Consider the following 18191-nt stretch of genomic DNA (forward strand, 5'->3'; position numbering starts at 1 on the left):
CTCATTTAAACGTGTAACTTTGGAAGCTGGTTTGCTTGCCCATATTCTTCTAGTCAGTCTGGTTGTACCTACTTAGGAGTTGATTCACAATTCCCCCAAGCTGTAGTTGTTAGACTGTTTTCCTATTGACACTACTAAGTGTATTCTGTCATGATGCTCTCTTTCATGCATAAGTGAAGAAAGTTATACACTGTGTGAGAGAGGAGTTTTCTGTTGACTCTTCTTTCCCATGCCTGCCCCTTTCATGTCTTCACTCAGTGTCCTGCTATATGATGCAAATACAATTCTATATATTTTTATTTTTAGTCTTTTATTGAAATGGTTGTGAAGTAGTTTATTGTATTAAATAATAATGGTGAAGGGAAACAAAGAGGTCTAGGTAAGGGGAAAAGTGTTTGTTTGTGTGAGATATGAAATGATATAGATCAGAGGTGGGCAAACTATGGCCCGCGGGCCACATCCGGCCCACGGGACCCTCCTGCCCAGCCCCTGAGCTCCTGTCCCGGGAGGCTAGCCCCCAGCCCTTCCCCTGCTGTTCCCTCTCCCTTGCAGCCTCAGCTCGCTCCGCCGCCGGCACAATGCCCTGGGCGGTGGGGCTGCAAGCTCCTGGGGCAGCGCAGCTGCAGAGCCCAGCCTGACCCGGTGTCTGTGCTGCGCAGTGGCATGGCTGGCTCCAGCTGGGCGGCGGGGCTGCCTGTCCTGATGCTCTGGGCGGCGCGGCTGTAGCGCCGCCAGCCACTGGTGCTCCAGGCAGCATGGTAAGGGGGCAGGGAACAGGGGGGTGGTTGGATAGAGGGCAGGGGAGTTCGGGGGGGTGATCAGGAGGCGGGGGTGTGGATAGGGGGCGGGGTGGTCAGAGGGTGGGGAACAGGGGGGTTGAATGGGGGCAGCGATCCCGGGAGGGGCAGTCAAGAATGAGAGGGAGGGCTGGATGGGGCAGCGGAGGGCAGTCAGGTGCAGGGGCTCTGGGGGCGGTCAGGGGACAGGGCGAAGGGGTGGTTGGATCACCTCAGACCAGCAGATTCCTGGAAATTATAAACGGGGTTTTCTATCCAAGTCCAGTCCCTTCTTAGCCTCCACTCTCCTTCACCCTTCCTTTTCAGGGACCCTTCTCATGAGACACTGTTAAAACAGGAGTTGCGCTCCCTTCTGGAAGAGGTGCCCTTCAGATTCAGAGATCAGAGGTTCTACTCCCATTATTGTTTAGGCCCAAGGAAAAGGGAGACAGGCATTTTAGACTTGAGACATCTCATCAGATTCATCCTCACTGCAGATTCAGGGTGGTAACCCTGAACATATCCTTTTGTAGCAGCCTTATCATCCCAGAGCACCCCAGTGGCTTTTTTCTAGTGGTCTCCTGCATTCAGGCCCAGCCCTCTAGTCAGATTCCTCTAAAGTCCCACCCCTTCCTGGGCAATAATGTCCATCAAGTTCAAGCCTCAAATTCAAAGTGCGGGAGTCTCTATCAATACAGGGACCTGCCCTTTGGTTTCTCCACCACACTGAGAGTATTCACCAAGTATCTAAAGGTCATTGCACCCCACATAAGAGGACATGGCATTCTGGTATAGCCATACCTGGATGGATGACTGATCCAGGTAAAATCATCTCAGAAGTTGACCAACTTGATTTGTATGATCTTAGGGATTTTTACCACACTGGGGCTCAAGATTAACAAAGAAAAATTCACACTTTTACTGATCTAAAGCATATAATTCATAGGAGCTGTGTTAGTTCTGAGATCAGCTATCTCATGCAGGAGAGGTTCCAGACTATAATGGGTCTCCTCAGTCATCTGCAGGCTCACCCAGAGATGTCTGCAAGAGCATGCCTTAGAATCCTGGGTCACATGGCCTCCTGCATCAATGTCACATGGCATACCAGACTATCCAGCAGGCACCACATGGCTGTGAAGTTCCCATGAGAAGTCCTCTCCTCATTGGATTGGTGGAAGGATCTGCTTCACGTGTGCACCTCTGCCTACCAAGATCCTGGTGATGGATGCTTACTGGGATGAGGAGCTCATCTGGACTAACTTCAAACATAAAGCCTCTGGGTTCGTCCCCACCGCCTGTTCCTCCGTGGAAGCTCATCTTATCATAAATGTCCTGAAACTCAGGGCAGTATGTCTAGCATGAATGGCATTTCTGCTCTTGTTACAGGGATCTACGTTCCAGGTGATGATAGACAACACCACAGCCATGCATTATGTCAACAGACAAGGGAAGAGCATGGTCATGTCCACTCTGCCAAGAAACCATCTGTCGCTGTGGCTGGTGCATTTATTATCAAATCACATCAGAGGCTCTGCATCTTCCAGGCTTGCAAAATGCTCTAGTAGATCAGATCAGCAGAGAATTCACAGCCAACCACGAGTAGACTGACAAAGACTCAGTTCTACCAAGCATCTTTCACAGATGGGGGTGCCCAAAAATAGATCGGTTTGCCACTGACCAGAACAAGAAATGCCATGCATTCTGTTCTAGAGAGAGTTCGAGCCTAGGCTCCCAGTTGGGTGCCTTCGTCCTCTCATGGGCACCAGCGTTCATGTATTCCTACCCTTCAATCCCATTAATACCAAGTGTTCTGAGAAAACTCAGACAAGATTCAGCCCAACTTGACCCAGACAATTCTGGTACTCAGATCTGGTGAACATGTCAACATAGCCTCTGATCATATTACCTACTCTACCTAACTTGGTTTTGCAAACTGGAGGTCAGATTTTATGCCCAGATCCAGCATGATTACATCTGACAGCCTGGGTGCTGTCTGATTAACTGCCTGCAGAAGAAACTGTTCAGCTGAAATCTAGGGCATTTTGGTATATAGCATTTTCGTATGCAGCAAAGTGGAAGCAGTTTTCTATTTGGGCAGGACAATGTCTCCTGACTCGCATGAAAGCCCCTGTTTCTGCTATTCCGGACTATCTACTAGCACTAGAACATTCAAAACTATCTATCAGCTCCATAAGAGTACTTTTAGCAATACCTGCACATCATCTTCCAATTCAGGGTCATATCATATTATCCCACACTACAGTTGTTTGATTCTTCGAGGATTTCATTCATATGTTTCCTTCAGCCCTCCCCTTCCTGGGACCTCAACATAGTGTTAATTGGTTTAAAGGGGCACCCCTTTTGAGTCCCTAACAACCTGCTCTTTTTACCCTCTATCTATGAAGTTTGCCTTTTTAGTAGCCATAACATCAGCTTGTAGAATAGGGAAAATTCAGACCCTTCCGAGTGATCCACCTTACTCAGTGTTCCATAAAGATGTGGTGACTCTTAGGCCTCACCCCAAGTTTCTGCCCAATGTTGTTTCAGTTTTTCATTTAAATCAGTTGATTCACCTCCCAGTTTTTTTTCCCGTGCCTCGCTCAAACCAGGGAGAAACCAAACCTGCACATTCTTTGTTGTGGTCAGGGCTCTTTCATAGTACCTGGACATAGCAGAAGATCCTTCAGGAGCTTCCCCATGCTCTTCGTAGCCTTCGGAGATAGGGTTAAAGGTCAAGCTGTTATCGCTGAAAAGTTGTCTAACTGTATTATATCATTTAGAGATCCGTCCACCAGGGTTTAGACAGCTTCTGCTTCTTCTCAGAGAAGCACCTGCATTTCAGAAATGTGCAGGGTGGCTACATGGGGATCAGTCCATACTTTTATCCAATATTATTCCTTTGTTGAGACTTCAAGATCAGATGCCTGCTTTGACAGAACTGTCCCGAAATCCTTATTTAAATAGGACTCCAAGCACCCACCTTCTAACTATTAGATCACTGCTTGCAAGCCACAGAACTGGCATTCATCTGGACAATCACTCTAAAAACAGTTACTTTACCTTACAAGATGTGTTGTTCACTTGGATTCCATGACCCACTCTCCTTCCCTGCTTCTGCAGAGTCCTATGGCTGTAGGATTCAGTATCATCAAAGAAACTGAGGAACAGTTGGGCCCACTCTGCTGTTTACTCTCTGGAGTGGAGGGGTACAAGGACATTGATGGCACAGCCATGGCCCCAGTGGTCACTGCTAACCAAAAGGAATTTTATTTCAGGAATGGGTTGCATGTCAACAGAAGTGGAAGCCATGTGGACAAAGCATCCCAAAGAACCACACATACTGTGAAGAAAGTAACCAATCTTTTTTGGAAGGAAAATACAAGGGAAATAATTAAAAATGTCAGACAAGTTTGGCACATCCTTAAAATGAACATTCAAGTTGAAATCCCAGGTTTGAAAAGTGATGTCACTAGTAGGTCTGCTTTTGATTTTAAAAGTTTCATTGATAGATCTTTTCCCCTAATTATACACACATTCTTTTGTAGAGTAAGAACATGATCCTGGATCAGGCCTTTAAATATATAACAGAAATGAAAAGGCAAAATGATGAACTCCTGTTGAATGGAGGGAACAATGAACAAGGTAAGTATGAAATGTTGTGAAGATTCTTGAATTTCCCTTTCTCTTCCATCGTGATAATGTGGCACTGGGTGTACTGTATTAGATCAGTGCTGTTTTTTCCCACAGCAGTGTATTAATACTCTCCTCTCCTTACTAATCCAGTGAGGATGTGGCATAGTGACATGACATCACCATTGTTCCCATCCCGTGTTCTTTCTCACTGCTACAAGGCAGCAGCTTCATCCCTGGAGCATTAATGAATTCATTGTGTTCATTATGCATTTCATTCCTGTCCTCCTTGGCTAGTGAGACTAGTAATGAAATCAGCAATTCTTTACTTCAGCTGGATCAACAAACTGGGGAATCCCAAGAGTTTATAGGGGTGGAGAGGAGAAATGGTTGCTTAAGGTAACTTGAAAACAAGAAAGTTGAGGCATATGCTCTACTGCACATTCTTGCATCTAACTATAGCAAATTGAAGCATCCCCATCATGGTATATTGTCATTGATAAGTTTACACTTAATGCAATAATTTCTGCAGATTCCACTTTGAGTTGTTTTAATTTGACTGCCCTCACATCTGTTGCCTGTAATTGAATAGACCAGAGTAATTAGACCAGAGAAAGCTAATATTGTGCCAGTCTTTTTAAAATGGGTAACTGGGATGACCTGGGTAATTATAGGTCTGTCAGTCTGACATTGATAATGGAGCAGCTGATATGGGACTTGATTAATCAAGAATTAAAGGAGAGTAATGTAACTAATGCCAATCAACATGGATTTATGAAAAATGGATCCTGCAAAATTAACTTGGTATCTTCTTTTTTTTATGAGATTACAAGTTTGGTTGATTAAGGTAATAGTGCTGATGTAACATACTTAGACTTCTTTAAGGCATTTGACGTGGTACTGCATGACATTTTGATTAAAAACTAGAAAGCTATAAAATTAACATGGCACACATTAAATTGATTAAAAACTGGCTAAGTGAAAGGTCTAAAAATGTGACAGTGAATGGGGAATTATCATTGAACAGGTGTGTTTCTAGTCAGGTCCCACAGGGATCAGTTCCTGCTCCTATGCTGTTGAAGATTTTTATCAATGTCCTGGAAGAAAACATAAAATCATCACTGATAAAGTTTGCAGATGACACAAAACCTAGGGGAGTGATAAATAGTGAAGAGGACAGGTCACTGATACAGAGCGATCTGGATCGCTTGTTAAGCTGGACACAAGTAAACAACATGCATTTTAATATGGCTAGATGTAAAGAATACATCTAGGAACAAAGAATGTAGGCCATACTTACAGGATGGGGATTCTATCCTAAGAAGCATTGACTGTGACAGAGATATGGGAGGTCATGGTGGATAATAAGCTGAACATGTGCTCCCAATGCAACGCTGCGGCCAAAAGACCTAATACGATTCTTGGATGGATAAGTAGGGGAATACTGAGTAAAAGTAGAGAGGTTATTTGACTCTTTGGCTGCTGGAATTCTGTGTCCAGTTCTGGTGTCCTCAGTTCAGGAAGGATGTTGATAAATAGGAAAGGGTTCAGAGAAGAGCCACAGAAGTGATTAAAGGATTAGAAAACATGCCTTACAGTGATAGACTCAAAGAGCTCAATCTATTTATTTTAACAAAAAGGTTAAGGGATGACTTCATTTACAGGCTATAAGCACCTACCTAGGGAACAAATATTTGAAAATGGGCTCCTCAGTCTAGTAGAGAAAGTTTTATAATATTATCCAATGGCTGGAAGTTGAAGCTAGACAAATTCAGAAGAGAAATAAGATGTAAATTTTTAATAGTGAGTATAGTTAACTGTTGGAACAATTTACCAAGGGTTGTCATGGATTCTCCATCACTGGAAATATTTAAATCAAGATTGGATGTTTTTCTGAAAAATATGCTCTAGGAAAATTTTGGGGGAAGTTCTATGGCCTGTTTTATACAAGAGATCAGACTAGATAATCACAATGGTCCCTTCTGGCTTTGGAATCTATGAAAAACCTCCCACAAATTTCAGAATTAAGTGATCTAATTACAAACATGGGGGTGGGGGGTCTTCCTATGGGGCTACTCTGGGGCTGCTGCCTCTCTACTCTCAAGTATCTTGAAAGTTGATAGCATGTTTTTTGGGACACCCCCTCCCCCCCCAAAAAAAATCATGTTAAAATATTTTGCTTTCGAGAGCAACCTTATTAAAAATAAGTACTATAAAACAGTAACAGATACCATTGAGCCATTCTTTTACTGTAATTTATTGTGGTCTATGATTCTGTTTGTCCCTATAGTTTGTGCTTTTAAAGGGCTAATTTCAACTTGAAATATAGTCAGTTATTAAAATTAATTTTAGATATCACACGTGTCCCTAGGTCCATTGCAAAAATATTTTCTTGTCCATTTCTGTGTAAATACTACAGAGGGTTTAATAAAACGTAAAAATGAACTGGAAAGCCAAGAGAATACCAATGCAGTTACCAATATAAATGCAGTACAGGTGTTTGGCCACAGAGAAAAGACAAATTAATGTGCCAATGCTTTTTTCATTTGTTACAGAATTTCATCAAGTGTCCTAAACTTCCAGTATGATTTAGTCCATTAACAGATGGCCTAGTTGGAAAAACAAATGTATCTGTCTATTACAGTGGCTGAGTGCTCTGGTGTGACATTACTAAACTGAGCAGGAAGGTGGTAGGATGCCATACCGTAAAAGAGACTTGGCCGTACTTAGAAGCCCTTATAAGTATGGGTTTTAGAGACAACATGTCATATTAACAGTTTATTACAGTGACACTTAGAGTCTATTTCCCAAATCACGTGATGACAATAATCTTTTCCAGCATTTTTAATGACACCACTGTAAAGTTGTATTCTCACTGTTTTGCAGCTGAAGAGATAAAAAAGCTCCGGAAACAGTTGGATGAACTCCAGAAGGAAAATGGGCGATACATAGAACTACTGAAAGCAAATGACATTTGCCTGTACGATGATCCCACAATTCACTGGAAAGGGAATCTCAAAAGTGCAAAGGTCTCTGTTGTTATTCCTAGCGATCAGGTTCAAAAGAACATCATTGTCTATTCGAATGGGAGTCAACCTGGTGGAAATAACCAGGGGGCGTCTGTCCAGGGAATAACTTTTAATGTTGGTCATAACTTACAAAAACAAACAGCCAATGTTGTACCAGTTCAGAGAACTTGCAACTTAGTGACTCCTGTGACCATTTCTGGTGTTTACCCCACAGAAAACAAGTCATGGTCTCAGACCACAGTTTCTCCATTGGCGTCCAATCAACCAATTCCTGCTGAGAATATTCTTGAGCTTTCCACCTCAGAGAATGAGCAGGACATGCTTACCTCTGCTACTGCAAGCTCACAGAATGCTTCTCAGTCTGGGACAGAACAAGAATTACAGTGTTCCTCAAGTAGCACACCACAGAATGATCAAAATGTCCCCAAAATTAAAAATGGACAAGAATGCACCAAGTTAATGAAAAAAACAATCATGCATGGCATCAGCATTCCTTCTAACACCACCGTAGAGGCCTCTCAAGTTCAACAGGTGAATGTGACCTCTTCAAGCATACAGGATCCTAGAAGTGAATTTCAAGAAAGCTTTGTCGTTTCAGCAACTGATACTACTTGTACCCCATCTGTGAGACTCTCCATTGTGGATAACCTCTCTTCAGTAAACATCCTCAAAAGTACAGACTTATTAAGTAGTGCTGGGGTGCCTGTGCCTTCTGCAATAGAAACTGTTAAGGCTGTAACAGCAATAAGCACACTGCCTGCTGGTCCATTAGACAACGGTTGGTCTTTTTCAGGCTCTTCAGGTGTTGGCACTTCTGATTTGAAAAACATGAGTAGCCTTACACGGATTCCTTCAGCTGGAATTACACAAACCACATGGACTACTTTGCAGCTAGCAGGAAACACCGTTCAGCCACTAACCCAGACACCATCCAGTGTTATGACTGCATTGTTAAACGAGCCAGTTAATGGTGCTGGTACCATATCTTCCACCCAGAACAGACATTTAGCTCCAAGCATCAGTTTGAATACTTCTGTGCCTGGAGATGGGCAGGCAGCTGAAGAAATTGTTGTTACCTTGCCCTCTTGCCCATCTGTACCTATGCAGCCATTAATCACTCAACCACAGGTTAAAACACAGCCTGCTGGAAACATCTTTCCATTGAATTCAGCTATGCAGGTAATTCAGATGGCTCAGACAATTGGGTCAGCTGTTACTGCGGTACCAGCTAATCAGAATGTCATAATTCTCCAGCCTCCTAACACCACGCCATGTCCCCCAGTGGTGAGAGCTGAAGTCCCCAGCCAAACCGTTAGTCAACAGATTGTAATTATACAAGCAGCTAATCAGAATTCTCTTCCTCTCCTCTCTGCACAGCCCCCTGGTTCTCTCAGAGTTCCTGTGAATGGAGCCAGTCCAATAGCAAGCTCTAACAGCTCTGTGCAAAATACCTCTGCGCCACAAACTTTTGGAGGGAAACATCTTGTCCATATATTACCAAGACCACCTTCTTTACCATCTTCTAGCGCTACACAAACTTTTTCAGTTACAATGTCAAATCAACAACAGCCTCAGACTATTTCTTTAAATGGACAGCTGTTTGCATTGCAACCTATGATGTCCTCATCTGGAGCTTCAAATCAAGCCCCTATGCAAATTATTCAACCTACCACTAGCGAAGATCCGAATACCAATGTTGCCCTCAATACATTTGGTGCTTTAGCTAACCTCAATCAGAGCATATCACAAATGGCTGGGCAAAGCTGTTTACAACTGTCCCTTAGTCAGCCTACTAATCCAACAACTGCCAGCAGCCAGATTGCCCCAATTAACGGTGTTTCATTACCAACTTCTGCAGCATCTTCCATAGCTACTGAAAGTTCAACAGTGTTATCCAGTGCTTCTAATTCTATAAACACTTCTCCAAAAAAAGCTTCTGCTGGTTTGCCATCAAACATAAAATCAAAAAGGACAAACAAAAAGACAAGTACTAAAAAACATTTAGCAGCCAACAGCAAAGTATCATGTCCAGTGAATCCTTGCAGAGATGCAGGGAAGCTTGATTGCACTAATGTGGAAGCTACAGCAGAGCATTCAAATGGTGAAGGACTGCTTGAAAACATGCCTATAGTATCACAAGCCTTAGCTGTATCACAAGCAAACAGCATGGCAGCACCAACTGATGTAAGCATTTCTGACTGTCAATCCAAAGAAACTCTGAGTTCTGAACAGATGGTGAGTTTACCAGAGCTGAGTTCAACAGAGGTACCGAGTTCATCACCACTAGACTCTGTGATGTCAGAACAGTTTGTACTGGTTCCATCAACTTCCAAAGATTCCACTGCTCTTCTGCAAACATCTCGGAATAACCCGTTACCTGACTCTATGTTGCCAGAATCTTCCAAATCGTGTGTTACCACCAGCATCTCAATGTCCTCTGCCACTGAAGCACACGTGACAATTTCTCAGGTTTCTGGGGCATCAGCACCACAAAACAGTGTAATGACAGACCATGCTTCTGAGGCAGAAAGCATTTCAGAGACCTGCGGTGTTGGGCAAGACTCATCAATTGTGATGCAAACCACAGACTTGTTAGAGGGACAAGGTCTAACCAAAATGCTGTCTGACCTTACTAAAGAAAGAACAGCGATGCTAAAACCCTCCTTTTCGCTTCAGGTGGAACATTCTGATTTCCCCCCAGAAAACTCTAAAACAATAAAATCAAATGTTGATTTGCCTGAGAAGCAGGAACTTTTGTTAATGAACACTGAAGGTGACACTCTCATGCAACATCATTCCTGCATTTCTGATCAAGAGGTTGTTAGTGGTTCTCTTCTTGCTAGCAGGCAGGCGGACTCTCCAATGTCAACTAGCTCTGGGAGTAGTCGTGGCTTCTCAGTTGCATCCATGTTGCCAGACACATCTAGGGAAGATGTTACCAGCAGCACATCAACAAATACATGTAACAGTTGCACTTTTTCAGAGCAAACTGACATTGTAGCTCTTGCGGCAAGAGCTATTTTTGACCAAGAGAACCTTGAAAAAAGTGGAGGGGGAATACAAGTTAATTTAAGGGATGCTGCCTCTAAGTCTTCTGAAGTTGCACCTTTGGAAAGCGAGCAGCAGCCTTTTAAACCACAAACAGTCAAAGCTAGTGTAGGACAGTTGGAAGCAGCACCAAACAAATTCCATGCTCAGGATCCAGTGCAAACAAATGTTGATAGACCAGTGGAAAAACCAAGCTGTTCTGTAGGAGTGGAAACATCAAATACTGTACAGATTTCAACTTCCCAGTCACCAAATGTAACCAGTTTAAGTGTAAATAATCTCATACATCAAAGTCGCATCATCCACCCCCTTGTAAGTTGTTCAGGTTTATCCCAGCCTTCAGAGCAAGCAGCTGTTCCTGCCACAGGGATTCGGTCCATATCATCTAGTTCCTATGTCAGTCAGTCTCCGGGATCAGCTATGATGACTGAATATGCTCAAGATCAACTGAGTGCTATTAGGGCAAACACCATGCAGGCTCCACAGATGCAGGAACCACACTTAAAGCAGCAAAACCATGAAAGTCGCAAAGACTCTGCTAAACGTGCTGTCCAAGAGGACCTTCTGCTTTCTTCAGCGAAGAGGCAGAAGCAGTGTCAGACAACGCCTGTCAGGCTTGAAGGCGTGGCACTGACAAACCGAACACCAGACAGTATTGCTGACCAAACTCAAATGTTGGTTAGTCAGATCCCTCCTAATTCATCCAATCCGGTTGTGTCAGTGAGCAATCAAGGGCACACAGATGGTCTTAACAGATTATTCCCATCCAACAACAACTTTGTGACCTCTGCTTTGAGGCAAACTGAAGTTCAGTGCAGTTCTCAGCCATCCATTTCAGAGCAGCAAGGTCAGACTGGAGGTCAGCATCTGCAAGCTATACAACATGTACCTGCTCAAGGCGTATCTCATCTTCACAGTAACCACCCATACTTAAAACAACAGCAGGCTGGACAGTTAAGAGAGAGGCATCACTTATATCAGCTACAGCACCATGTTCCTCATGCAGAGAGCTCAGTCCATTCTCAATCCCACAGTGTCCACCAACAAAGAGCAATACAGCAAGAGGTACAAATGCAAAAGAAACGAAGCCTTGTCCAGGGAACCCAAGCCAGTCAACTTTCTTTACAGCAGAAGCATCATGGAAATGATCAAACTCGGCAAAAAAGTGGACAGCCTCATCCCCACCACCAGCAAATACAGCAGCAAATGCAGCAGCACTTTGGAGCTTCCCAGCCTGAAAAGAACTGTGAAAACCCTTCAACAAGCAGAAACCATCATAACCATCCTCAGAGCCATCTAAATCAGGATATTCTGCATCATCAGCAACAGGATGTTAACAACAGACAGCAAGGCTCAGGGGTTTCATCCGAACATGTATCTGGACATAATCAGATGCAGAGACTTCTGACCGCCAGGGGCTTGGAGCAACAAATGGTGTCCCAGCCAAGTATTGTAACCAGGCCATCGGATATGACCTGTGCCCCACACAGACAAGAAAGAAACAGAGTTTCTAGTTACTCTGCAGAGGCACTTATTGGGAAGACGCCTTCTAATTCAGAACAGAGAATAGGGATATCCCTTCAAGGCTCTAGGGTTCCAGACCAGCTTGAAATGAGAAGTTACCTTGATGTTTCTAGGAATAAAGGTTTGGTAATTCATAACATGCAGAGTCGTATACCTGTAGACCATGCAGTTGGCTCAGAAGTTCAACGGCTTTCTGATTGTCAGACATTCAAACCAAATGGGGCCAGCCAACAGCCAACAGGCAATTTTGATGTACAGGCCTCAAGAAATAGTGAAATTGGTAACTCTGTATCATCCCTCAGGGGCATGCAATCACAAGCTTTTCGAATTAGTCAAAATACTGGGCCACCCATAGAGAGACAAAAGAGATTGCCCTATCAACCGGTTCGGGGTATTCCAACGGGAAATGCTCTTCCGCCAAGGGACAATGAAAATACATGCCACCAAAGTTTTATGCAGAGTTTACTTGCCCCTCACCTTGGAGATCAGGTTAGTGGAAGCCAAAGATCAATTTCGGAACATCAGAGGAATACACAGTGCAGTGCATCCTCCACAATTGAATATAATTGTCCCCCAGCACGAGAGAGTGTCCACATTCGAAGAGATGGTGAAGGTCAGAATAGAGAAAGTTGTGACATGTCTATGAGTACAATTAATACTAGGAATAGTTCTTTAAATATTCCTTTTTCAAGTTCTTCCTCCTCAGGAGATATTCAAGGTCGAAACACAAGCCCAAATATTTCTGTACAGAAGTCCAATCCCATGAGAATGACTGACAGTCATGGAACCAAGAGCCACATGAATACACCTGTTTCTAGCAACATGCATGGAGTTGTCCGTCCAGCTCTCCCTCACCCTGCTATCTCTCATGGGAATGCTGAGCAAGGGCAACCATCTGTTCGTCAGCCAAATTCTTCAGTTACTCAGCGATCAAGGCATCCTCTGCAGGATAATAGTGGTTCTAAAATCCGCCAGCCTGAAAGGAATCGAACTGGAAATCAAAGACATGGAAATGTATTTGACCCTAGTCTGCCCCATCTTCCCCTGTCTACCGGTGGCAGTATGATCCTTGGGCGCCAACAATCTACAATAGAAAAAAGAGGCAGCATTGTCCGTTTTATGTCTGATGGCCCTCAAGTGTCTAATGATAATGCAGCCCCTGATCAGCATGCTTTGTCTCAAAATTTTGGATTCCCTTTTATTCCAGAGGGTAGTATGAATCCACCAATAAATGCCAATACTTCTTTCATTCCACCGGTTACTCAGTCTAGTGCCACTCGAACACCAGCCCTAATCCCAGTAGATCCTCAAAATACACTGCCATCTTTCTATCCGTCTTATTCTCCTGCTCATCCTACTCTGTCCAATGACATTTCTATCCCTTACTTTCCCAATCAAATGTTTCCTAATCCAAGCACAGAAAAGCCCAGTAGCGGAGGTTTAAACAATCGATTTGGATCCATTTTATCTCCTCCCAGACCAGTTGGTTTTGCTCAGCCAAGTTTTCCTCTTCTCCCAGATATGCCGCCAATGCACATGACCAATACGTCACACTTATCCAATTTTAACTTGACATCTTTGTTTCCAGAAATAGCCACAGCTCTTCCTCCAGATGGTTCGGCAATGTCGCCTTTGCTTTCAATAGCAAACACGTCAGCTTCAGATTCTTCCAAGCAATCCTCAAACCGACCTGCCCACAACATAAGCCATATTCTAGGTCATGATTGTAGTTCAGCTGTATGAAAATTGATAGACTGACGTTTAGTCTGAGGGGTTATGTTTATATTAAAAAAAAAAAAAGGCATCCTTGAAGAGACCATTCATAGCATCACTGTTTGTCTAAAAGTATGTATATATGTGGGTACTTCTGTATTAATATACATACTGTATATCCACCCACTTACTAACTTTAAAGCACCAGTGCCTATAGCAATTCTTATTAACAGTAAGAATGCAACACCTAGAGCTGTACAAATATTGAATGTTGATTTTACAGCATTCAAAAATCTGATCGTTCCAGAATAACCGACACTTTTTCAGCTCTTGGACCTAAAGTACCAAGTAAAAGATTAGCCTTGTGGGAGATGAGACTGGAGGAAATAAGTGCTTGAGTTTTTATTTTAATTCTTGGTTAATTAACTTGTCCAGAAGAGAAAATGAACTGTTTAGAAGTTGGGTTTTTTTTTGTAAAGTATCTTAAAGAGCCTCGCACATACCTGGTCTTCAAGTCAAGTTGGTATCAAGCCAATTTTAGTTGATAAAGACATTGGCTTTTTGTCTGTTAAAGCTTGTGACATACATTCTAATTAAGGCTGAGTTAATCAGGTAAAAATCTGTGTGTATGTTTCCAGGGTCAGCTTCTGAGCAGCAGTAAAACATTTGTTATTTTAAAACATTCAGTTTCCCTTAAAACATGATTTGCTGTCACTTTCTGTGGAGAAGAATTTTATTCAGATTTGTATGTGGAACGGCATCAGCTCCTGCTGAACTGTGTATAGAGTTTTTACTATAATTTATTACCCCTTTTTAGTGTAATCAACATAGACACAGCCGGCATGTTTTTTGTCATCTGTCAGTTGTTTGTATGCTGCAAGTTACCTCAAGGTATCTTCCCTATACCTTGTTTAGCACTTTCTTTGAGTCTTTTTTTCCCCCTTGTAATCCATGTCCTTGTATCTATGTCCGCTTTCCTCCATTCTTTGGATTAAGGACCCTTCCTGTAATTCACAGCAAATGGGCAAACTACTATGCCTACATGGAACCCTAGTGAAGGTAATAGGGCTCCCCTGTGGACACAGCAATCTGCCCACTCACTGTCAATGGCAGGATCAAGGCCTAATTTAATATTAATACTTTGCACTTAAATAGCACCTTTTAGCTAATCCAGTGTGATTGTGAGTGGGGCAGAGAGATGAATGTGTCAATTCTTAAACACACAGCATATAGGGAAGTTCTTTCTGATTTGTGGGGGTGGGCGAGAGGGACAGATATTTACTGATTTTGTTTTGATTTTCTTTTAATATTTGCAAAAGAATTGTACACTGTTTGGTCCCATTTCATTAAGTGAAAATGAGGACGGACCTAGGTAAGTGGTATTTATTTAGTGACTACTGCAACATAATTATCTTGAAGGAAGGCAGAAGTCTTTTTTTGTATTCATCCAAAACCATCACTCCAGATTTTTCTTATTTTTGCTTCCACCAGCCAGCCCTCCTATCCCTATCTCCCTAAACTATAGGATCATGCTTGGGCCACAATGAGGGGTAACAGCCAGAATTTCTCTGAGGCATCCTTCCTGTGCAGACCAGGTGCAGGCAAAATGCTTCAAGCAGCACTAGGTGTACTGAGCTGTAGAGTGCTCTATAGACCTGCTCCTGAAAGCTGCAGCATGATCTCCTCCTGTGCCTGCTGCCAAATGCTTGAGGGATGGGGGAGGCCAGGCCATGCTCCATCGTGGCTATGAACCATCACAGCCTAGCCCATTCTCATTTGTGGATGTGCTTGAAAAAAGGAGTCTCTTTGTTCACCCCCAGCTGTGGGCCCACATGGATGTAGCCAGTTTTGTTGGTAGACTGAGGACCTGATTCTCATATACAGTAGGCCTCTTTGCGCTGCTCTGGCAGAGTAAAGGAGCCTTAAAGTGGATGCGAATGTAAGGAGACCTTAGTGTATATGAGAATCAGGCCCTGTGTCTATAATCTGTCCTGAGGGTGATTTCAGTGGTAACACTATATATGGCCTGGTATGAATGGCTGTGCTTCAGCCTGCAAAGTAAAGGGAAATGGTTCTGTCTCAAACTGGGAATCCCATTCTAATTCCAGTGGGAAGTATCTCGAGGGAACTGAACGTATTTGGTGCTTCAAGTTTCAATGTTTGTCAGAAACAACGAATGAAATAAAAATCGCAAAAGTTTATTTATGTTTTTGTTCCATTTTCAGGTTACACTGAAAGGTAGAACCTATGAGAGGTCAGTGCCACAGCCTGAGGCAACTGGTTTATGCAGAATGATAGGGGTAGGAATTGCCACCAGTTTCAGCTTTGTGACTAACTGGACATCCTAAGGGCTTTATGAGGTTCAGCTAATCACTGTTTGTCTGGAGTTTTCAAATACTGTATTGTCCCATGAGGGCTGCCTTGTGCCGTGGGACAAGTTCCATAATGTTGAACGGTGCCATTGGGCCTGCCTCATGAAGTCAAGAGAACTGAGACAGCTTATATAGGCATTTATACCTGTGAAAAGTGAGTGTAAAACACAGCCATGCTGATGTGGTAGTATTTTGCACTCACAAATGTAAGTGGCTACACAAGAGAGAAAGCAGTGGAGGATTGGGTCACAGTTCATAAAATGAGATTAATTTAAAAAAAAAAAAAGTTCCTAGGAGTTGCTTTATTCCCACTCATCATTCCATGCATTCATATAGAACTGACAGCTTCAGGTTGCAGTTTCCACACTACAAAGTCTCAATTGCTTCACAAGGCCTCTGAAAGTTGAAGTGAATGTGTGAAATTAGTAAGGCAAATTCATCATTCATATAACTCTGTTGACTTCACTGAAGTTATACCAGGGTTAAATTAGGTCCTGTGTTTTTCTCAGGGGATGCAGGGCAATCTTTTTGTTTGTTGTGTATCATATTCTGAATGGATGTGAACTAATAGCATAGTAATTTTACAAATAACCTAAACTTCCCCCCACACCCCCTGCCCACCTACAACGAATGTAGAAAAGAGTGTCCCCATTTCATATGACACCAATAGTCTGAGTATTAGTACAGGTGTCATTAGTGACATAAAGACCCTGTAACTTTGCAGGAACCACACATTCCTGCGGTACATGGCTCAAAAGTAACTATCAAGTAACCTATGCTCTTTAGAGAACTTAATCCTGCAGTACAGTTACAGAACACAGTAGTTCCTATGTAATCACAAAAACAACAAGGAGTCCGGTGGCACCTTAAAGACTAATAGATTTATTTGGGCATAAGCTTTCGTGGGTAAAAAACCCACTTCTTCAGATGCATGGAGTGAAAATTACAGATACAGGCATAGATATACTGGCACGTGAAGAGAATGGTGTGTCAGTATATTTATGCCTGCATCTGTAATTTTCACTCCTTGCATCTGAAGAAGTGGGTTTTTTACCCACGAAGGCTTATGCCCAAATAAATCTGCTAGTCTTTAAGGTGCCACCAGACTCCTCACTGTTTTTGTGGATACAGACTAACACGGCTACCCCTCTGATACTTGATATGTAATCACAGTGCCACTCTGTAGTGACTTTTGTAGAAACTACTTACCGAGTGCAGAAGGGGGAAATTCCATCTGTCTTTTGCCCATCTTGTTCACAATACTTTCTTTTGAACTCTAACCAAATTCCAGTGTAAGCCATATATATGTATATATAAAATGCCATATTACGCTAATAGTTAAGGGTAGTTAAATGATGTTTTAACTTATCCTGCTGACTTTATCACATTAAAGTTGGCATATTAATGGTTTGTGTAAGATCAGAATTGGCTGACTGCTGCGAAAAGAAACAGAGTAGCATCAAAACAAACTAAAAAGCTTGATAATAGACACTCTCCTTCTGAAAGGGCCATGATAAATATCCCTTCGCCATTCTGTTGCACTCCATCCTTTTTCTGAAAAGGGGGTCAATGTTTGGCTGCTTAATCAGTCTGAATGGGTGCATGGTGTTTACCTGTTTGCCTGAAAGATTGCCTGTTCTCCTGAAACAGCTTTTTCTGGATTTCCCTCTTAAAGGGCTCATCATTTTCTACCTGGAGAAATGGCCCTGCACTTGCTTTCCTAACAGCAACCTCCCAGTGACCAGCTAGATTGTTACAAAACATACATTTCTTTGGGTGCCTGAATTAAGGATTTACTGCCCACCTCACCTACTTTAAGGTGGCAATCTAGAACTAAATCAATCTATCTACTTTTCCCTCCCCGTGGTCCTCTTCTGTTTGTTTGTTTGTTTTTAATTATCTACAGGAACAGCAGTCAAAAGCCAAATTGCAGAGAGCCAAATTCTGCTCTTCTTTAATCCAAATTGACAACAACGTAACTTCACTCAGGCTTCACGCTTGTGTAAATGAGAAGAAAGTTTGTCCCTAACGTAAATCTATCAACAGGAATTGGCTGGTCATAACTTAGTTCTAATCCTTTGGGACAGGCAACCAAGTGC

At 42.8% G+C, this 18191-nt stretch overlaps 1 protein-coding gene across 1 annotated transcript in view; it reads left to right on the plus strand.

Annotated features, from left to right (window-relative positions):
- The window catches only part of USF3 (upstream transcription factor family member 3), a 69843-nt gene extending 52776 nt beyond the window's left edge, over positions 1-17067 (plus strand). Inside the window, exons 6-7 of the mRNA XM_026657409.2 lie at positions 4322-4418; positions 7293-17067. Coding sequence (XP_026513194.1) covers positions 4322-4418; positions 7293-13750 — 6555 coding nt within the window. The 3' untranslated portion in view covers positions 13751-17067. The remainder of the gene's footprint in view (positions 1-4321; positions 4419-7292) is intronic.
- Positions 17068-18191: the final 1124 nt, after the last annotated feature.

Source organism: Terrapene carolina, unplaced genomic scaffold (assembly GCF_002925995.2).
Source record: "Terrapene carolina triunguis isolate 2854851 unplaced genomic scaffold, T_m_triunguis-2.0 Scaffold242, whole genome shotgun sequence".
In the NCBI taxonomy this organism is placed as follows: Eukaryota; Metazoa; Chordata; order Testudines; family Emydidae; genus Terrapene; species Terrapene triunguis.